At 42.4% G+C, this 23,047-nt stretch overlaps 2 protein-coding genes and 1 long non-coding RNA gene across 3 annotated transcripts in view; all 3 read right to left on the bottom strand.

Annotated features, from left to right (window-relative positions):
* Window positions 1-1,151: 1,151 nt before the first annotated feature.
* LOC147087234 (uncharacterized) lies at window positions 1,152-3,920 on the bottom strand. Its single transcript, XR_015075602.1, has 2 exons — window positions 3,737-3,920; window positions 1,152-2,680 (listed from the first exon to the last, which is right to left on the bottom strand). It is a non-coding gene; the product is annotated as an uncharacterized LOC147087234 (long non-coding RNA).
* A 2,600-nt stretch (window positions 3,921-6,520) lies between these two features.
* Window positions 6,521-13,965, bottom strand: LOC147087235 (immunoglobulin superfamily member 1-like). The gene is made up of 3 exons (XM_085978212.1): window positions 13,682-13,965; window positions 9,234-9,530; window positions 6,521-7,634 (listed from the first exon to the last, which is right to left on the bottom strand). The coding sequence occupies exons 1-3, from the start codon at window positions 13,956-13,958 to the stop codon at window positions 7,474-7,476; spliced, it is 735 nt and encodes a 244-aa protein (XP_085834338.1). The 5' UTR covers window positions 13,959-13,965; the 3' UTR covers window positions 6,521-7,473.
* Window positions 13,966-15,567: 1,602 nt separating this feature from the next.
* Window positions 15,568-23,047, bottom strand: part of LOC147087236 (Fc receptor-like protein 5) — a 44,108-nt gene continuing 36,628 nt past the window's right edge. Inside the window, exons 4-6 of the mRNA XM_085978128.1 lie at window positions 18,187-18,480; window positions 17,210-17,515; window positions 15,568-16,178 (exon numbers count right to left, since the gene is read on the bottom strand). Of these exons, the coding sequence (XP_085834254.1) occupies window positions 15,877-16,178; window positions 17,210-17,515; window positions 18,187-18,480 (902 nt within the window). The 3' untranslated portion in view covers window positions 15,568-15,876. The remainder of the gene's footprint in view (window positions 16,179-17,209; window positions 17,516-18,186; window positions 18,481-23,047) is intronic.

Consider the following 23,047-nt stretch of genomic DNA (forward strand, 5'->3'; position numbering starts at 1 on the left):
GGGCTTTAGTAAGGGCAAGTTATTTCCACCCTGTTAAAGTCGAAAGAAAAAATAAAGTCTTCCATTTCACGAACTCAGGAAACACTGTAGAGCAAATGAAGTACGTTTGAGGAACAATCACTGTTGCAATGTCAGAAATGCGGCATCCAATTTGTGCACAGCAATGTCCCACGAAGTGCAATGCGAGGAACAGTACCTCATCTTCCGATTAGGCACTTTGCAGCCTTCCGGACTCAATATCGAGTTCAACAATTTCAGATCATAACCTCGTCCCCTATTACTTTTTTACTTATAATTTTTTCCACCCGTTTGTTTTGGGTCTTCCTTCCCACCCGCATTTCCTTCTGTTTCTCCCTCTCACCTGGCAGCTGTCTCTTGCCTGCTAGTTCACTTCACACCTAATCTCAGCTGTCTTTTGTCTCCACCGGCCTATAACCATCTCGTTTGCTTTCGAATACCTTTTATTGTCTCTTTCACTTCTTTTGTCGATCGCAGTCCTGCCTTCGATCGATTTTATTTTCTTTCCAATTTTGAAAAATGGTTCCGACCCGAAACGTCAACTCAAATTTCTCTCCACGGATGTTGCCTGAACTGTTGAGTTTTTCCAGCATTTTCTATTGTTATGAGGTGGAGATGATTTGTTTCAGTGATGTTGGTTGAGAGACAAACATTGTCCAGAACACAGGGGAGAACGCCTCTGCGCATTATCGAATAGTGCCATTGGATACTTTATGTCTACTTGAGAAAGTAAGCGGGGACTCGGTTTAATGTCTCAGCCATTTTTATCTCCTTATCGGAGCAAGGATATACATGCCTTAGGAGTGGTGCAACGAAGGTTCAATAGATTCATTCCTGAGATCAGGAGGAATAACTTCATTCAGAGGGTTATGAATCATTGGACTTCTCTACCCCAGAGGGCTGTGGATGCTGATTCGTTGAGCATATTCAAGGCTGAGACAGATTGATTTTTGCACTCTAGGTGAGCCGAGGAATATATATCTTCTCAGATACCTCGATCTCAATTTTTTTCTGATTACCTTCCTGTGAAACACCTTGGACCGTTTAAGGAAAGGATATAAATGCAAATTGTTTTTATTGGACTTTCAAACCTCATGGGACCTTATAGTAAATAAACAAACACCACTACTGTGTAATTAGACTTCTGCGAAATTGTAATGCCTTTATTCAGATATTGAACACATGACATTGCTGTACGCTCAAATGCATATGCTATTATAAAGCTATTAAATCATCTTCCATGCCATTAACAGTTATAATTATTTCCTGCAACAAAGCATCACCCGGGCAGAGCGCAGAGAGGAAACTCTGGCAGGGCAGAGGGGAATCGCACAGTTTTAACATAATAAACCCCGTTTTTATCAGTGAAAGGAAAGTCAATCCCATTCCTCAAGGTGCGCGCGATACTCTGCGCCAGATTTAACATTCGGCACTCTGCTATGGTGAAACTTAGCACCCAGGCAGTAAAAGCAAAAACATATTTTACACCAAATTATTTAGAGCAGAATTGACCTCCTGGAGGAAACTCCAGCAGTAGCGGAGAGGGCAAAGATGTTCATGAAGTTTCCTGATCTATTCTAATTTCCCCAAAGTGAGGTCCGTTCTGTAATGTGCAAGCTTAGTAAGAAGTTTTACTTTACTAAAACACCGCTTCTACCCGCCTGCTGCAAGGTGGTGCCGAGAGTATTGGCGAAATTGATAGCCCCCAATCCGGTGGTTAATCGATTATTCAAATTCATGGACTGGGGGCCAAGTTTGCATTTTGTGCCCGGCTACACAGAAACAGCGATTCAGTCACAATTATCTCAAGGAACATGGCAAAAAGGATGGAATTTAAACTTGAGTTGTACAAATCCTTGGTCAGACCCGGTCTGGAATACTGCGGTCATTTCTGGCATCGCTCTTCAGGAAGAATCTATTGGCCTTGGAAGGGGTGCAGCGCAGATTCACCAGAATGTTACCGGGGCTTAGAGAGTTACATTCTGAGGATAGGTTGCATTGACTTGGATTGTTCTCCCTTGAGTACAGGAGATTATTGTGTAAATTAATCAAGGTTCTTAAAATGTTTACACTATCTGATAGGTTGGCTATAGGTAATCAATTTCTTCTGGTAATGAAATCTATAACAAGGTAATTATAAAATTAGAGGTAGGCCGCTCAGAAGCAAATTCAGGAAGCACATCTTCACGCAAAGTTTTGTAGAAATTTAGAAGTTTACCCGCAGAAAGACTCTGTGCTGGGGGACAATAATGGTTTTCGAGAAAGGGATTGAAAAGTTTTGTTAGGTCAGCGTATCAAATGATTAGGCACAAACCGGGTAAACCGAGTTGAGGTTCAGACCAACCATGATCTCATTCCATAGAGAAGGCTCGAGGGGCTGAATGGCCGGCTCCTGGTTACCATGTTCTAAAATGTTTGTTTAAATTACGCACAAAGTAAACTAAATAACTGGAGTGGGGTCAGACATTTCTCAAAGATTACATTTCTGTAGATGGCTTCTTGCAAACAAAAAGTCTCGCTGAATAATATTTTAATGGGTGAAATGCTGATGACCATGGCATTGTCCGGTACTGTTGAGATGGATGTGCCTGGTTTTCTAGAGCTTCACTGCTGCATAGAGGACGGAGTCCTCAGCGAGGTTTTGGACGGTGTCTCGCTGACTCTGAAAGGAATGGTGCAAATGGTCAGAAATGCAATCGAACAACTACACTCTGGTAACAGTTCAGCGAAATTCTATCAGCTGATGCTCCAAGGCAGAAGCCGAAAAATGTCAAAAGCAGCGTTGTTGGAGTGAGCAGTATTAAACGGGGAATATTGCACTGCTCTAAAGGGTATTAACTGTCTGCTAACGGTTACATTTGCAGATGAAGTTTTCACCTCAGGTAATGCTGTTTGTTTAAAACAAGAAGGGACACTCGAGCAGCAGCAGGGCAACAGGACATGATGGAAACAGAGAGCGGGAGGAATTTTCTACTTGATCAGAGGTGCTGAAGGGACGATAAGGGTTCGGCCACCGATCACTTTGACATCGATGGAAAGGGACATCAGTAAGGTGTAAAATGGGCGGCTGAATCCAGATCACTGTTTTAGGCCCACTCTAAGCCAAAAGTTCCAGCGCCTATCTCTGACAGCATCGGAAAATGAAGGGACAACTTAACTTTCCAGGTGGGATACTAGGATGTTGTGTGTAAGACGTGGAAACCGCATGTTGGTTCAGTGGGTGAAATAGAAAATGGTCTTGTTTATGTCAAAATGCTCTGCATATTCCAGACATTAACCAATTGTTAAACTGTAAATGCTGTACACTGCCTAGATTCGCTTGTACAGGAGTGTGTTTGCAGCTGCATTCGTGGTAATTGAACTCTGTAATTTCCCTTCAGTTCCTATAGCGGGCCCAAATCTACACCTCACCCCTCAAATATTATTGTTCTATTGCAAATACATTTGTTCAATCCGCTTAGAAAAATAGAGATCCGTTCATTATTCTGCATTGGACATCTTTCTGTCGCCGTTTAAAGACATATTGAAGTGTGATCAAAAACATTTTTGTCCTCATGTATATTAATTACTGGACAAGGCAATTGTGATATTTCAAAAGAAGAAGAACTCTTTTGGAGAAGGCAACAAATATTTGGACACATCGTTCCAGGAGATGGAATGAGCGAGATAAAAGTCCACATCAATGGAAAAATAAAATCCCAGTGCATTTTTAACTTACAGCATTTACTCTCGGCAATGTTTGCAGGTTAAGAACAGCATCTAAACAAAACAAAACACAATAACAAATGGATTGATGTTTAAATACTTAGAGCATTTCCCTCTTTTATTAAAGAGTTTTATTCCTATGGAGGTTTTGTTTATCATCATATGGATGGGACACCATCTCCACACTCAATAGTTGGAACTAGCTGGCCATTGACAACTACCAATGGGTATTTGACTATCCACTAGGAAGTGAATGCACCTCCTATGCTGAGCTTCCCTTCTCAATTCCTCGTTTTCTCCAGGAAGTGGATGGGTTGGCTGAGGTTTCTCTCGACATGGGCAGTAGATTTTCACTGTATGACTTGATGTTTCTCGGATTATCGCTGATGCAGCGATAGCTTGCCTAATCTAGAGTTGTCCTGTGATCTCAATGAGTGCTAAACTCTCGATTGTTGAATATTAATGCATTTTTATCCATGATAATAACTTTAGCTATTTGAATAAGGAAACACCTGATTCCGAAATATTTACATCATACAGGCATGTTGCTACCTCTCTACAAAATCTTACTTGCTGTTGTAAAAATGTTGTCATCCTTTTTGTTCAATCTTTGCTCATTATAATAACCTATGTGATCATTATTCTGGAAACTTTTTATGTAAATGTCTCACACTGTTGTTACACCATCTAACCACGGGTGGCACTACAACGCATTAAACGTTACTGGAGAAGAAGTTCGATGCTCCTCCTAACCCAATGTGTTAGCTTCACATCTTTGAAAGGGTTTTGCTATTTAACATTAAATAACAATAAAACGTGAAGTATTGTACGAAAGGGAAAGACGGCCAACATTGGAATTTAATTACATCTGTGTACCCCGGTCCAGTAATCCACTACCCTACAAGAGCAAAAAGTGGAAGGAGCGCACGTCAACCCATGCAGCCCACCAACCCACCCCTTCAACCACCGTCTGCCCCACCTTTGGCAGAGCGTGTAGTCACCTGAGAACTAATTTTTAGTGTGGAAGCAAGTCATCCTCGGTTCCGACTGACACCCTAAGAAGATGACCCTGCAATGCTGCACTTGAAGACTCTACTTAGCCCGGACTCCACATGCCTATTGTACTGCGAATTCGATGAGCAATACCATACAAATCTTTTGTGCTCTTTATAAATCGCACTTCCGATTGTAATTAGTTGCTTCACATTGCTCATGATAAATTGCTCTGCTTGATTCACTTGTCGAACCAAAATCTGCGACAGAAATTTGGCATACTGTAATTACATCTATCCACCAGTGGTGGCGTGGTGCAGCTTCTCAGCATGTTTGCAAAAACCTGTGATGCTTTTACCGACTCCACTTGCTTCAGCAATTGCCATCTATTACACTACTGTACTGTAAATATATAAATATTTAAAACAATGCATGATCAGATTTCCTATTAGAAACAAATTAGCACAGTGGGTCGGAATAAAAAAGGGGTTTGTTTTACATCTATGTGCCGGGTCCAGCGACCTCTTTCCGACTATCCTCTCTGCATCTGTTGACTACACTCCCTCATCACTCCCTGTCTGAAAAATCACTTTCATTGAATGATGAAAATATATATTCAGAGTTTATTTTGATTCTTGGTCAGATTCACTAAATGATTCAGAATGATTGACAGTTTATGTGATTCACAGTTGGTTTGCTAATACAATAAAATGTCTACAAACGGTTACTAGAAATGTAACAATAATATTGTGTTCATTCCTTTTCGTTAACTGCAAGAAAAGCTAAATGCAAAGGAGAATTTTGGATGTAGGAATACAAAACTGAACTTACATGTTAGGGTCTCACTGCTTTGGTCACCAGGAGGCGCTGTGTTCCTTAAAACAACATATATCGTCAATTAATCATTTTATTTTCGATGGCACAGATCATTAAATTCTTGATACAGGTATTGATTGGATTTCAGACATGGATCCCATGTTATATGTAGAAGTATCTCTCTGCCCACGTCCTGGAACATGTGTTTATCCAACTGTTCCCAGGCCAGGTTATTCCTTGTTACCCTGGAACTAATGATTAGTTTGACGTCTAGTGTGATTAATGAGGACCTATCTCCTGCTCTCACCATGTGGAGCGGCACCATTACATAGTTTGTGAATATTTCCTCCCGTTGGACAATCTTTTTGGCGAGCAGAATTTCCATTGGGCTAAAAATAAGAATTTGATGAAATCATCACAAACCGATTCGTGATATCGATTCAGTGAGCACAAAGAGGGATTTCATCTCTCATTGAGCTGTCGTTAATATGGGATCCCCAGATGAGAAAGGCTATAGTTTAATGAGATAATGAACAAAAACACATTTAAAGGGATGCAGTGCAGATGCAAACAAAATTACTGAAGTAAGTGAAAACTGCCTGGATTAGTGTTTGAATATGGTTGAGTTTGTGTGATTGTGTGTGTGTTTGAGTGTGTGTGATTGTGTGTGTGTTTGAGTGTGTGTGTGTTTTATTATGATTGTGTGTTTGAGTGTGTGTATGTGTGTTTTAATATGTGTGTGTTTGAGTTTGAGTGTATGCTTTATTATGAGCGTGTATCTGTGTCTTTCACTGAACGTATGAGAAAATATATGTGTTCTTGTGTGTGAATATATGTGATTATGTATACCAGTCTGTGTATATGTATATGAATTTGTGAGTGTATGTATGTATATACACACGTGTTGGAGTGTGTGCGTGAGTGTGAGTGGGGGAGTTTCTTTCTAATATGAGAAGGAAGTGAAGTATACAGGGTACAATTATTCCTGAACATCTGCATCTGAGTTTTATCTTGGCCAGGTGTGGTTGTAATTGACAATTCAACAGTCAATGATCTCACCTCATTTCTCTGCTGCTTCTCCACTTCCCTGAGAAGAAAATGTAAGTGTTAGAAATCTGAGCCAAATAATGGTTTACAAAATAGGAATAAGAGTAGAGTCAATGAGCTGAAAAGGTCTTTTGGACACAGAAACCTGTGCCCCAGCACCATAACTGTCCCGACACAACCACCCAATGTTTTATGAAGGAACCCGAAGTGGGTACTTTTAAATTAACCCACCGGTGGGAAACGGTCGAATTCAGGCAGGATTTCCATTGTACACAGCGCCCATCTCCTGCTCCGCTAAACTATAATTTCATTCCATGCTGTGTTGCAGATTTTCCTCCTCCATACTCATGTACTACCCTAACCACCTCCACAACATCACCTCTCAGCCGTCTCCTTCCAGACTAAGAATACCGAGTTTTTCGATTCATTCGTTACAATGTGACACTGTGGGTTGGAATTCCACTTGACTGGTAAAGGAAAATGGGCGGTATCGCTCACTCTGCATGTTCTACACCCCACAGGACATTCAGTTCCATACATGGGGAATACCATAGGTGGCAAATGCGATATCATCCATCTTGCACGATCAAGTAAGACACATTTGTACCCCAGTAATGCAGTTGCTCAAAATTAGCAGTAGCGTTGAGCCGCCCATTCTACGTTAAAATCTATATTCTATTGAAATCAATGATACTAAATATCGGATGGAGCAAATAACAGGCGGCTATTTAAAATACTCCCGTTATGTGCTTCCACCAAAGACGCATTTCTACCCAGGACCCTTTCTGCTTCGACCCTCGCTATTTCGCCTGTCAGTCTACGATTTCCAAATATTTACAGTCCGAGCTTATGGGTGAAGTGGGAGATGGTTGGAGGAGGTTGTCAGTACTGTGTTCATGGAGAGGCGGCAGTAAGCATGGTCTGCGTGTCTGTAATGAACGGATAATGCATGTTGATTAACCCACCTTTCTTCCAGAAGCACACACCCAACAGAACAAAGATGAGAATCAGACCCACAGCAGAGCCAACACCAGCCTCCAGCGCAAAGGATTTATCTAAGTGATGTAAAGGGACACAGCGTAACCAAGTTAAACAACAGTTTCTACAAAAAATAGATAATCTGCAGCTTAACAGAAGCCACCGATAGGCAGTGGATCCGGAGTGAATTCCAAAGCAGAAAAAACACATAAGAAATTAAAAGGTTGATATAATATCATAGAATTGCACAGAAAAGAATGAGTCCATTTGGCCCATCGTGCCTGTGAAAGAGCTATACAAATAGTATCACACCTCTGCTCATTCCCCACAGCCCTGCATTTTGTTCTCACTTTCAAGTATATATCCGATTCCCTTTGGAATGTTACTATTTAATCTGCTTCCACCTCACTTTCAGGCAGTGCATTCCAGATTACAACAACTCGCTTGTTTATTTAATAATTTTATCTCACCTCTGTGTTTTGCCAGTGATCTTTAATCTGTGCCCTGTGGTTATCGACCCTACTGCCAGTAGAATCAGTTTCTCCTTATCTGCTCTATCGTAAACCCTCATAATTTTGAACCATTCTATTACATCTCCCCTTAACATTCTCTGCTCTAAGGAGAACGACCTCAGATTCCCTTGTCTCTTCACATAAAATGGCATAGCATTTCCAACACTCACGATACTTAATGTTAGCGGTTCCTTGGATTTTCACTGTTTCGAAAACGTGCCTCAGATGTTCAAAGTCGTTCTCTCCTCCTCTGTTTTTTATAATAAATGACCCGCATTAAATCAGTGCTGCAATATCAGCGAATCAGTAATAAAGTCAGCGGGGGTTTGGCATGCAGTTGACGTCACAATGCATTGGGAGAACATGACGCAGCACGAAGCTGATTCTCATTGTTCGATTGATTAGTTGCCTCGTTCATTCTTTGATTCTTTCATTGGATATTAACCGTGTTCTGGGACAAAGCGACTGTTCCCAGCTGGCGGCAAAAATATAACAGATTGCACGTAAATTAGTCAGTTTCATTCTGTAAGTTTCATTCTGGTCATTGGGTCAAAACTGCGCATGCGAGGAGAGAATGAGTTGAGCTAATTTTTTAGGTGCGGACCTTTGTCACAACATCCTGCTCTCTCCACAGACGCCGACTGAACTGTTGTATATTTCAAACAGCAGATTGTTTGTTTTGCTTATTGCTTACCAGGTTAAAATGACCTTTTGTTAAAGTCGGTAACGTGAATATTTTTTTTTCTCAGCTTCCCGAGGGTTAATCTTGCACTATTATAGAATCGATGAGGAACTACAGGAGAAAGCGAGTGAATCAAACTTTTAATCGGAGTTGGAGAAGTAAAACCATCCAATGGTTAGCGCTTTAGTTCTGCCATCAGTCACGCAGTAAGTAGCAAACACTTAATGGAATAAGAGTCAAAGGGTATTCGAGCACTGGCATAAAAGTGGGCAATGTCACATCGCCCACCTGTTCAGTCCTGTATGACGGGGTGTAAAGTGGGCAGCCTATGAGTCAACATCCAATAAGAATTTTAACATATTGATGTCATTTACATGCCAGTTTTAATCCTTAAACAGAACAACTGATGCACACTAACTATGATGCAAGCACCCCTTGTGCTGGGGTCCGATAAATACAGTGACTCTGTGAATCTCACTCACCTCCTACAGTTATATGTACAGGGTCACTCAGAGCCGATGTTAGCCGCCTTCCGCTCACATCCGCTTTGTACAGGCAGGTGTAACTTCCTCCATCGGAATGACCTATATTCCTGATGGTGAAGGTGAAAGAATTACACCCTGCAGCAGCATGCTGGACATCCGAGTGATTCGTTTCTCCATGTCTGTATAAGTAAAATGTGATGCCAGGAAGCTCCCGTGGGCTTGTACAGTTAAAGGTGACTTCTCCACCCTTCACAAGAACATTGGAATCCATTGATATATTTGGTTTGGGTAGACCTGTAATTCGAAAGGAACAAGTAGTGACCATCGATTCAAAATGCAATATAGACTTATTCTTGAGAACCAAAATATGAATGAGCTGGGCTTGTGTACACAGGGGATAACTGAAACGTTTGGAGAAGACAAGACAGTCGAAAATATAGTGAGCAGTGAGGATGATATCAACACACATCAAGGGGACATGATTCTGCTATTCCCATTTACACTTCCTCTAGACCCAGCTTTTGTTTCTTTACTGGTCCCATACCATCTCCTTTTGCATTGTACAATCAGACCTACTGTAATTTAATCTTTCCTGCCTTCCAACCTAACACAGACCTTCCCATTTGATCTTTCCTCCCTTCCCCATTTCACTGCCTCTGCATTTGCTTAAAATGTTTTATAACTCTAAGTTTTCCAGTTCTGAGGAAAGATCATCGATGTGAAACGTTAACACTGTTTCTCTCTCTACAGAGGCTGCCTGGCCTGCTGAGTATTTACAGCATGTTCTGTTTTTATTTCAGGATTACATAGAGAGACTGGTGAAATTGAGAGAAACATGGCAGATGAAATCTAATGCAGATAAGTGTGAAGTGACACAATTTCGTAGAAATAATTAAGAGGGAATGTTTAAACGAAATTGTACAATTTCAAACGTGGTGCAGGATCAGAGGGACCTGGGGAGCACATGCACAAGTCTTTGAATGTGGCGGGATAGGCTGAGGTTACATTTAAAGAAAAGCTGTATCAAACAGAGGCTTAGACTACAAAGTCAAAGAAGATATGCTAAAGCTGTAGGAATCACTGGTTAGACGCCATGTAGGAATACTGTGTCCCAGAATAGGGCACTACACTTTAGGAAGGATGTCAATGCCTTACAGATGGTGTAGAGGAGATTTACCAGAATGGTTCCAGGGAAGAGGGATTTCAGTTATATTGAGAGACTGGAGAAGCTGTGATTGACTCGTCAGAGCAGAGAAGGTTGAGTAGAGATTTAATAGAGGTGATCAAAGTCATGAAGCATTTAGATAGATTAAATAAGGAGAACGTTTTTCCAGTAACAGCAAGGTAGGTAACCAGGGGACGCAGGTCTGATTGTACAAATCAAACTTCCTCTCCACCTTCTCTGCTCTAAGGAGAACTACCCCAGCTTCTCTACTCTATCCACGGAACTGAGGTTCGTCCTCCCTGGAATCGTCCTCGTAAACCTTCTCTGCCCTTCTCTAAGGCCTTCCAACCCTTCCTAGAGTGCGGTGCCCAGAATTAGACCCAATGCTCCAGTTGAGGCCGAACAAGTGTTTTATAAATGTTTATTATGACATCCTTGCTTTTGTACTTTATGCTGCTATTTAAGAAGTTCAGGATCCCGTATGCTTGTATAACTGTTTTGTCAACCTGCCCTGCCACCTTCAACAATGTGTGCACAAATACCTCCAGATTTCTCTGGATACACATACACTTTAGCGTTGTAGCTTTTAGTTTTTATTGTCTCTCCTCGTTCTTCGTACCAAATATATCATGTCACACTCTTCCACGTTGATATATTTCGTATTGTTACTGCATCTGTGGTAAATGAATGTAAAGAAAAACAGAAATGGATTTCTGCACATTCTTGTGCCATGAAAGGCTGGTAACTCAATAACGATTGTGACGTGTTTAATTGAAATGTTCGTATCGGCAATTGAGATTCGACAAAAAGGGAACTGATGGTTTCAAAAAGAAAATAAATCAGTTGGGGATCTTGTTCCAAAATCTGGGCTTATCGCTGAAATTACCATCTTTGATACCAGGAGAAGATATTTTCCTTTGAAATTCACATTTCTGCTAATTTAGTCGAGCCATAACCTGAATAAAAAGAGTGAACAACTCCCATAAACTGTGTGGATTTACATTTCACATCAGGCAGTGCAGAGTTGCTCGGCTGTAGGATGTGGGCTTCGCTGGCAAGGCTGGCATTTAGTGCCCGAACCCAGTAGCCCTTGAGAAGATGATGTTCAGTCTTCTTCTTTAACCCATTTATGCTCCCACAATGCTGTTCGGTATGGACTTCCAAGATTTTGAGCGAGCGACGATGAAGGAACGCCATATATATTTCCAAGTCAGGATGGTGTGTGACTTGGAGGTGGAACTAGGAGATTATGCTGTTCAGATGCTACGACTGCCATCGTCCTTTTTTATGATGGAAGTCGAGGGATTTCGAGGTGCAGACGAAATCCATTGAGTGATATGAAACCTTAAATGTACTTAAGTTAAAATATTTTGCTTATCAGGATGTTTTTGTAAATCTCATTCCGCTGTTTCGGTTATCTGACTGAGAATCTGTAATCTGACAAGGCCACCCACACTGCCGGTGCCTCGTGAGGTGACCATACATTCAGTGGAGTTAAAACTTTGGCAGGAAGAAGCCATTTGACGTTAAACATTCCACTGTGGTAGTTCCAGACATTTAGTGAGTAAAATTGGAAATCAGGGTCAGATTTTGCGTGATTTTAAGAGATAGCCGGTCGCCCCCTGTCAGAATGTGTTGTCTTCACATCGCTAAATATCCAATCTCTCAGCTCCATCAAACAGCATTCCCTCAGTACTCAGTCACAGGGACAATGGTAAACTAGCACGATATTAGATTCCATTTAAGTCAATGGAGGGTATAATTGGGCGGAGAGTAAAATGGAAGGTCGATCCCTATCCGCCTCTTTTCCACCTGGAGGATGTGGTTAAAGTTACCCTCCAAGTGTCGCCATGGACTGTGAGCTCATGTTTTTCGTCAGGATTGAATGCACAACATTCAGACGCAATGGAGTATAAATTCGTCTTGTACAGTAGCCTAAAGCAGGCGATAGCTCAACATCAGCACGTTTTACACATCGCCGGATTTCCATTTCAATTGCCTGCAATGGAATCAGAAATCTGTCGGGTGTGAATCGGGCGGCTGTTTCGCTTTCGCCTGTTTTACGCTAATTCCCGTGAGGAATGTCACAGTATCTCCAGTAATGCCCTTTGCGGTGAGCAGGTGCACAGCGCGTGTTTGCAGGGCATGTTACATGAATCCTGTCAAGAGTTGAGGAATCAGATTAAAACCTAGCCCCACTATGTATGAAAGGAGGGAGAGAGGAAACGAGGAACTACAGGCCAGTTAGCCTGACATCAGTAGTAGGGAAATAGTTCGAATCTGTTATTGAGGAAATGGTAATAGGTCACTCAGAAAATACAAATAGCATTGACAGAGTCAACACGGATTTATGAAAGTGAAATCATGTATGACAAATCTGGTGGAGTTTTTTGAAGTTGTAAATGTCAGAATTGATAAGGGGGAATCAGTGGAGGTGGTGTATTTGAATTTTCAGAAGGCATTCGATAAGGTGCCAAACATGAGGTTACTAAACAGAATTAGGGCTCATGGGATTGGGGATAATATATTTGCATGTATTGAGGATTGGTTAACGGACAGAAAACAGAGAGTTGCAATAAAAGATTCATTTTCGGGTTGGCAGGCTGTAACAAGTGGGGTTATGTAAGGATCTTTGCTTGGGCCTCAGCTTTTCACAATCTACATCAATGGTTTGGATTAGGGGACCAATTGTAATATATTCAAGTTTGCTGATGATACAGAGCTGGTGCAACTTAAGGTGTGAGGAGAATGCAAGAAGGCTTCCAGGTGATATAGACAGGCAAAGTGAGTGGGCAGGGACAGGACAAATGGAACAGAATGTGGAGAAGTGTGAGTCTAGATCCAAGGTCCACAGTCTCAGGTTAAGGTTTCGGCCATTTAGGAATGAGATGAGGAGAAATTTTTACACTGACTGGATGATAAATCTTTGGAATTCAGTACCCCATAGGGCTGTGAAGGCTCAGTCGTTGAGTATATTCAAGACAGAGGTAGATAGATTTTTGAATATTAAGGGAATCAAGGGATATGTGGATAGTGCAGGACAGTGGAGATGCTGTAGAAGATTGCGAATGATCCTACTGAATGGCAGAGCAAGCTTGAAGGGCCAAATGGCCTTTCCTGCTCCTGTGTCTTATATCCTTATGTTCTTAAAACCAATTCTGTTTTATTCCTCTCTCCAAATATTAAACCATTAATTCAGTTACAGTGATAGAAGCATGATTTTATAAACATACCAAGAGTGCTGGAAAAATACTAAAATCCTCTACTCCCTATCACTCACCTGCTACAGTGACCATCACAGACTCACTGCGCTGAGTTTCTAACCACCTTCTATTGACGAAGGTCCCATATTTGCACTGGTACCGCCCTCCTTGGTCAGTACTGTTAACCGGGATTGTTAAAATGTTGTCCTTTCTGACCATTTGATCAGATTGCAGGTATTGATTATCTTTGTATAAGTAGAACGATTTGCCTCGATAATCTCCGGTCACATTGCAGGTAATGGTGATCGCCTCTCCTACTACATACACCCCACTCGGTTGATCAAGTGATATCATTGGTGTAGTTAGCGGATTTGTGGTGAAATAAATATAAAGTACAGTTAGAAATGGATCTGCGGATTTCCACGTGCAGTGCAAGGTTGGGAACTCATTGATGATTGTGCGGTGTTGAAGCACAGTTTCCCATCAGATACAGAGATTCCGCAATAGGGGAGTTCGGGAATTGATTATAAAAAAAGATTGACTTGCATTTCTCTAGCGCCATGCATAACCATGGGACGTCCCAAAGCAGTTTACAGCCAATTTAGTAATCTTGAAGTGTATTCGCTGTTGTTATGTGGGAAATCAAATGGTGGTGCCAAAGAACCAAAATCCGCTCAAGTTCTCGGTCCAAAGTCCGGTTTCAGGCCAGAGATTTTACTCGGGGATGCGAGCGGAACAAGGAAATGGTTGCTTTGAAATGCCCAGTGCTGTTACTTTAGCAAGGTGAAGATGAGATCAGAGAGAGTGAAAGTCTTCATTATTCCCATAGCAGCGACTGGTACCACTGCAAGTATGATACCCCCGCCAACAGAAGGCAGTGAGCAACCAATCTAAGCGAGGCTTTGAGTGTCACACTTTTGAAATAATTTAGCCGTTTTTGCGAGCACACAATTATTTTTATATATACCATTGTGGTTGTCGCTGGCATGTCCAGCAACTACTGTCAATCCCTAGTTTCCCCTCCAGAAGGTGTGGGTGGCCTTCTAATTGAACCTTAGTGAGGCCAGTGTGGTCAAAGTGCACAACAATGTAATGAATTGTAAGGGTTGGATGTACCAACGATGAAGGAACAGCAATATATGTCCAAGTCAGGATGGTGTGTGACTTGGAGGGGAACTTTGAGGCGGGGATGTTCCCATGTACCTGCTGCCATTGTCCTTCTAGGAGGAATAGAACGCTGGTTTGGGAGGAGCAGCCGCAGAAGCCTTGGTGACTTGCTGCAGTGCATATTGTAGATGGGAAACACTGCAGCGACTTTGCGCCGGTGGTGGACAGAGTGAATGTTTAATGTGCTGCATGGTTTGCCAATCAATGAGCTGCGTTGTCTTGGATTGTGTCACGCTTCCTGATTTGCAGCTGCTCTCACCCAGAGATGTGGAGAGTATTCAATCACACTCTGGAGTTGTGCAAGGAGATGGTGGAAAGGCTTTGTGGAGTCAGGAGGTGAGACACTCGCTGCAGAATTCCCTGCCTCAGACCTGCTCTAGTAGCCACTGTGTTTATTTGAAGGTGAATTTGGAGTGGATGTTGTTCCCATGCACCTGCTGCCCTTGTCCTTCTGGCTGGTGGAGGTCCCGTGCAAGTGAAATGCTGACGAAATGCAATGAAGAGAGAGATATGGAAACCCACAAAGTAATTCGATTAAAATATCACACATAATAGGATCATTTTGAAAGTCTTGGCACGCAGATTCTGTTCTCGGACAGAGAAACCTGTAATCTGTTATGGCCAGCCCATCTGGAAAGCTTCTTGAGCTGACACTACACTCAGTGGAGTTAAATCCCACACGCTGTGCTTTCATTGTGGCAATAAAATTTAAAGTTTAAACATGAAGTGGGACATTTTTTTGGAGGCGGAGCCTTGAACATAGTGTTTATGATTCGATTTTATACACATAATTAAATGGAAAGCTTTATCAGGCAGGGCTGAAAACGGGCGGCCGAATCGCTAGCGCCCGTTTTGAGCTACCGCCCGTGACGAATTTCATCGCCTTATCTCCAGTAATGCCCTTTGTCGGTAATGGATTCACATCAATTGAACACAGGTCCAGAATTACATGAATCCTTTCGAGAATTGATCAATAGGTTCAAAACCCATTCGGTTTCTTCCTCTATCCTAATATTAAAACATTCATGTTGTTCCAATGATTAAAGCATGATTTTATAAAAATTCCAAGAGCTTGATAAAATCATACAAAATCCATTGATCCCTGTCACTCACCTGCTACAGTGACCGTCACAGACTCGCTACGATGAGATTCTAACCGTCTTCCCTTGACAGAGGTTTTATAGTGGCACTGGTACCGCCCTCCCTGGCCTTTACTGGTAACTGGGATTTTTCCAATGTTGTCCTTTCTGATATTTTGATCGGATTGCAGATATTGATTATCTTTGTAAAAGTAGAACAATTTATCTCGATAATCTTCAGTCAAGGTGCAGGAAATGGTGACCGTCTCTCCTATTACATACACCCCACTCGGTTGATCAAGAGTTATCACTGGCGTTGTTAGCGGAGCTGTGGTAAAATAAACAGAAAGTACAATTAGAAATGCATCTGGGGATTTTCATGTAAAGCGCAAGGTTGGGATCTCAATGATGATATATATCCAAGTCAGGCTGATTTGTGACTTGGAGGTGAACTTGGAGGTGGTGGTGTTCCCATGCGCCTCCTGCACTTATCCTTCTAGGTGGGAGAGGTTGCAGGTTTGGGAGGTGCTGCCGAAGAAGTCTTGGTGACTTGCTGCAGTGCAACTTGTAGATGGTAAACACTGCAGCCACTTTGTGCCGGTGGTGGATAGAGTGACTGTTTAAAGTGCTGCATAATTTGCCAATCAAGTGACCTGCTTTGTCTTGGATTGTGTCACGCTTCCTGAGTTGCAGCTGCTCTCATCCAGAGATGTGGAGAGTATTCAAACCCACTCTTGCCTTGTGCAAAGAGATGGTGGAAAGGCTTTGTGGTGAGGTGAGACACTCGCCACAGAATTCCCTGCCTCCGACCAGCTCTAGTAGTCACAGTGTTTATGTGGAGGTGAATTTGGAGCGGATGTTGCTCCCATGAGTCTGCTGCCCTTGTCGTTCTGGCTGGTGAAGGTCCCGTGGAATTGAAATACTATCGAAATGCAATGCAGGGAGAGAGATGGAAACCCACGAGATAATTAGATTAAAATATCGTGCATATCAAGATCTTATTGAAAATCTCAGCACGCAGATTCTCCTGTAAGCTTGCAGAGCTTCTTGAGATGACAGTACACTCAGTGGGGTTAAATCCCTGGCGCCGTGCTGTCATTGTGGCACTAATCGTTGATTGTTCGAACCTCTAGTGATAAACATTTTCTTAGGCGGATCCTTGAATCAGGCGGCCGCAATTTGATTTTGTACACATAATTAAATGGAAAACATAATCAGGCGGGTCATAAAATGAGCGGCAAATCGCTATCGCCCATGTAATGCTACCGCAGGCCATATGTTTCATTCTCCTATATTGTCATTATGTGAGAGACAAGCAGTGATATCCGATTGTATTACAGTGAAAAAATTGATTCTTACCCATTACCGTTACCTCCACGGTATCACTTCGGTCTGAGGTTATCTGCCGCTCTGACATTGTTCCCTTATACACACAGGAGTAATCTTCTGACCCAGTCCCCATGCTGTCCGTGATGTCAAAGATGACCGCGGATTCCCATGAATTGGCTTTGACCATTTTGATTGGATTATTTTGCCCTCCTCTGTACAAATAGAACATGCTCCCTGAATATGGAGATCGGGCTCTACAGGTAACTCTGACCATCTCCCCTCTCACAAATATTTTATCCAGAAGGTTAAGTGATATTAATGGTTTGTGAGGATGAGCTGTGAGGATAACAAGGAAACACATTAATGTAAAATCAATATCCCGCCGTGCGTGAACAGTTCTGCAATCCGCTTTTCACCCCAGACTATTATACTCTCCTTGAAGTCAAATGAAAGTAATTTCCGAAAGGTTGTGACCCAATCAGCCGACCCGATTTTACGTTGTACTGAAGTAAATTAATGGTAAAATCGGGCGGAGTGTAAATCGTGAAACCGGCCCGAAATAAGCTCTTTCCCGCTTGGTGGATTTGCTCACAATTGCCCACCATGAGCTGTAAGCTGTGAGCTGGATATAGCCAGGACAATGTAAATGACCACCGGCCAGTTTTCTGCTGAGCGAGTAGGTTTAATATCACACACAATGGAATCGGATAGCGTAAAAACGTGCAGCCGATTCACTTTCGTCTTTTTTGCTCCTCCACCCGAGACAAATTTCAGGTGCAATATCTCAGTATTGCTGTTAATAACAGTAGATGCACAACGGTGTATTCAGGGCCATTGTTACACGGATCCTGTCAAGCTTTGAGCAATGAGATCAAAGGCCATTCGCTTTTATTCCTTTCTCCTAACGTTAAACATTTCATTTTGGTATTGTGAATAACACATGGATTTTTGAAAATACCAAGCATGTTGCATAGACATATTAATAAACTCTGCCCCCTGTTACTCACCTACTATTGTCAGCGTAATAGCCTCACTCAGCGGGGAAAATAATTGCCTTCCATTGAAGGAGATTCCATATTGGCATTGGTACCGCCCTCTTTGGTTATGCTGTGTAATCAGGAATGTTGCAATGTTGCCCTTTGTTACGATTGGGCTAGAGGACAGCATTGGGCCATCTCTGTCAAAGTAGAAGGCTTTATTGCGATAATCTCCGGTCACAGTGCAGGTAATGGTGACCCTCTCTCCTACTACATACACCCCACTCGGTTGTTCAAGAGACATCACTGGCTTTGTTAGCGGATCTGAGGTAAAATTGACGGAAAGCACAATTAGAAATAGATCTGCGGTTGTTCATGTCATTTGTTCACTCAAAAGTGATTGTGCTACGTTGGAGGGAAGTCCTTTCATTGGGGACTGAGATTCCACAAAAGTGGAGTTCGGGACCTGATTAAAAGCAAGAGAAAACTTGCATTTATATAGCACCTTTCAGGAACTCAGCAACTCCTAAATCGCTTCACAGACAATGTAATACTTTGGAGCTCAAGTCACAGCTGAAATGTAGGAAATCAAATGGCAAAGTCAAAGAAAATAAATCAGCTTCGATTCTCTTTCCAAAGTCAGATATTAGGCCAGAAAATTTACTCTGGAATACAGGCGGAACAAGGAAAATGCTTAATTGGGCATCGCTATTTCTGCTAATTTAGCGAAGATGAACATGTGGTAAGATTACTGAACCTCCACGTTAACTCTGCGGATTCGCATTTCAAATAATGGAGTTATTTCGGTGGTCCCAAAATATTTTTGAATCATTCCAGATGAGGCCGCTAATGGTAAGGCCGTCATTTGTTCCCTATATCAAGTTGGCCTTGAGAAGATGGGGGTGGGTATTCTTCTTGATCCGACGCAATCTGTGTGGGGAAGGTGCTCACACAGTGCGCCCGCAGGGAGTTCCACGGTTTAATGCAATGAAAAATGAAGGAATTACAATATATTTCCAAGTCAGGATGGTCTGAGAGTGGGAGGGGTGCCTGGTGGTGATGGTGTTCCCATACACCTGAAGCTCTTGTCTTCTGGTTGGTGGAGGTCGCTGGTTTGGGATTGTGTAATTGTCCTCCGGAGGTCTATTACTGTCCTCCTCATTGCTCACTATATTTCCGAGTTTCCTCTCGTCTGCCAACTTTGAGACTTATGATCTGTATAACCAAGTCCAGGTCATTACTATGCATCAAAAATGTATTCCCTCTTGAATGTTGCTATTGAATATGTCTCCAGCACCCTTCCAGGCTTGGCATTCCAGATCACAACATCTCGCCGTGTAACACAGTGCTCTTTAGTTCCTCTCTGGATCTTTTGCCAATGATCTTAAATCTGTGCCTTTGGTTCAGTTTCTATTTTATTTACTCTGTCGATAACCCTTATAATTTTGAACATCTCTATTGAGCCGCCCCTTATTCTTTTCAGCTTTAAGGTACAAAACCATCTCATCTAGTCTCTCCAGATAAATAAAAAACTTACCAGTTGTGATATTGCAAAAACGCTGCCCGTCTCACTCACCTGTTACTGTTACTCACACCGAGGCACTAAGTGAGGACCAGGTCCATTGCTCGTTGACAAGGTATCCATACTTGCACTGGTAATCTCCTTGCTGATATCTGCTGGTTGACGCAATGTAAGACACTCTGCTGGTAGTGGGAAATGGAAGTTTGCCCCCATCTTTATAAAAGGTATAATCGCTACCCGGGGAATTTATGTCGCCATTGCAGGTAATTGTGATGTTCTCTCCGGGTAAATACACGCCAGATTTTTCATTCAGGGTAATTTCAGGTTTCAGCTGAAGTTCTACGGTAAAAATCATGCTAAACATTTATAAAGCATTGACTTGCTGGCAGCTGGAGTATAGTGTAGTGTTCTGGGCACCAAACTTTAAGAACGATGTCAAGGACTTGTGTAGGGTAAAGTGAAGGTTTACCAGGATGATCCGGGGGTGAGGGACTTCAGTTACGTGGAGAGATTGCAGAATCTGCGATTGTGCAGAGAAGGTTAAGGGAGAACCTTATTGGTGTATTTTAAATTAAGAGGGGTAAGTTTGAGCAAATAGGGAGAATCTGTATCCTCTGGAAACTGGGTCCATAAATAGAGCTCAGTGACTTAAAATAATTGAGAAAGGAACAAGAAGGGACCGGCGGAGAATTTCTTCACTCAGATGATTTTAAGATTGGCAAAGCAATAAGTGAAAAGGTGCTGGATACAGATTCCACTGGAACACTCATGATTCAATTGGACATGTATTGAAGGGCGCTAATGTCCAGCTTTAATTTAAAACCTGGGGTGTGGGACACAATTGTACAGCTCTTTCACACAGCTTTCACAGACATGATGGGTGCAGTGGACTACTTCTGTTCCTGAGAGACGGTATCATGCTATGAATTTATGCTCTACCGAAATAGAAAGGGATTGATGTTAGTGACCTGCTTTTGTGATGGCGTTGTTCGCCGACAGAAGGCGCTAATGCACTTTTCAGGGCATCTAAAGTTGCAAGCAAATGGTGGGATAACCCATCAAAGCGAGTGGAGAAACATCTTAGAATTCTCCGTCTTTGTGATGTGCGAAGTTCAGTGCAGTCAGTGTTTATCACTCTCTCGTCTCTGAGTCAGATGATTGTGGGTTCGAGCCCCATTCCAAACACTGGAGCTCATAATCTGGGCCGACACGCCCACTGCAGTACTGAGGGAGTGATGCACTGTGGAGATACCAAACCTTGGATGAAACTTTAACCCGAGGTCCTTACCTTCCTCACAGGTGAATGGTAAATATTCCCTGGCACTTTCTGCAGAGCAGGGACGTACTTGTGTTCTCTTGTGTCAAGGGAGTAGGAGGTGGTGTTCGTGCTCAGAACGAGTTCAGATAGGGCATATGGGGAGATGGGAGATAATAGGAAATAAAATGCAATTCAAGTTCAGGGCAGGGTGAGCGGGATAAGGGGATGGTTTCTTTTGCAGGGCAAGGGAAGGAGTTGAAGGATCAGAGGCAGCTGGGTGGATGACCTTAGCAATAGAGGAGTGTACTGAGATGAAAATTTCTAGGGGAGGTGATGGTGGGTTTGGGTATTAGAGGAGGGAAAGGTTTAGGAACACAGCCGAGCTCCGAACACACGGGGTGGGGAGAGAAACTGACATGGGAACTGAAAACACTGAGGACAAGGAGTCGCTCAATGAACAGGTCCTGGGATGAAAGGGAGAAAGCATATCTTAGTAAGAGACTCGGATGGGACTGGAGTTTTTAAGGCAACTATGTCTTGTGGAGAGACCAGGAGCGTGGATCATGTTGAGGGGGTGAATGTAAGTGTAGGTAACAGATGAGCAAGAGTAGAGTCTGCGTTGAGAGTTGGTGATTAGGGCCACAGTGCTACCAAACGTGCTAGAATGCGGAAGCACGTCGGGAGGCTTCAGCGAGGTTCATGATGTTGCCATTGTGAGTCATGTCTCAGGCAAAGCCAATAGATCAAAGCAATTCAGCAATCACCCACATGGATTGCAACTGCCTTGTTTGTTTGCATTACATTATATGGCAGCACAGAAACAGGTCATTCGACCCATTAATTCCATGTCTGCTGTTATGCTCTACACGACCCTCCTCCCACCCTCTCCTTCTGACCCCATCAACATATCCTTCTCCTCAACTAGCGAGTTCCATATTCTAACTACTCTCTGGATAAAGAGGTTTTTCCTGGATTCCCTATTAGATTCATCAATGACGATCTTATGTTGATGGACCTTAGATCTGGTCTCCCACGGAAGTGGAAAAATGTTCTCTACAACTGCCCTATCAAACCCGTTCATAATCCTAAAGAGCTTTTTCACATCACCCCTTCGTCTTTATATACCTAGAGAAAAGTGCCCGAGCCTTTTCAATCTCTTCTGATAGTTACATTATTTCAGGTCTGGTATCATCGTAGTAAATATACATTGCACCTTCTCCAGTGCCTCTATATCCAGTTTATAATATTAAGACCAGAACTGTTGAGAGTGCTCCAATGTGGTTTGCCTTAAGAAATGAATCCCAGGGCGTTCTTTGTTTTGTTATGTGTTAATTAAATTGTGTCTCAAATTTTAGTGATTTGTGCCCTGTTCCCCCAGATTCCTCTGCTCTTCAACCCCATTTCGGAAATTAGTTTCTACGTAGTAAGTGTTATCCTGATTTCACTTACATATGTTGATCCACGTATATCCTTCCACTTCACACTTTGTACATATTATAATAATAGTGAACAATTAATCCGGATGGAAATTGGTAGCGGTGCTGGTTGACACATTGAACAACCCAAGGGGTTAGTGGTGAATTACTTGACTGGGATGGATAAATAGATTGTGTGATTAGGCTTCAGCAAGAGTGATGGGTGTCGTGATCAGCAACAGAGCAGGAGCGGGAGTGGGCGTTGCTGCTCGTATGAAAAGATTGACAGAAATCTCGATGGACCTTTCAGAGAATGCCAGGAGAGGCACAGAATGCCGCTGTGGATTGTTCACCAATAAATCATTCATGCAAATTAAGGAGAGTGGAATGCCAGGGAAGCTGGATAAAAAGGGAATTGAGTTGTTAACAAAATTATACACAGGTTAGATCAAAATAAGTTATCGTAATATTAAGTCGAGCATTTGTCCGGTAAAGCACATGGAATTGAAGACAAATTAGTGACATTGGTAATGAATTGATTAGCAGTTACGAATCATAGAGCAGCGATAATGTGTCTGTAATCTAACTGGCAAAAAGTGACAAGTGGTGTCCCCAGGATTCTGTAATGCGGCCTCATGTTTTAACTGCATTGATCTATGAGTTACAGGAACGAATAAAGTTCCAGATATCCAACTC

This window comes from Somniosus microcephalus, unplaced genomic scaffold (assembly GCF_052327205.1).
Source record: "Somniosus microcephalus isolate GS21.2 unplaced genomic scaffold, FLI_Smic_1.0 unresolved_chr6, whole genome shotgun sequence".
Lineage (NCBI taxonomy): Eukaryota > Metazoa > Chordata > Chondrichthyes > Squaliformes > Somniosidae > Somniosus > Somniosus microcephalus.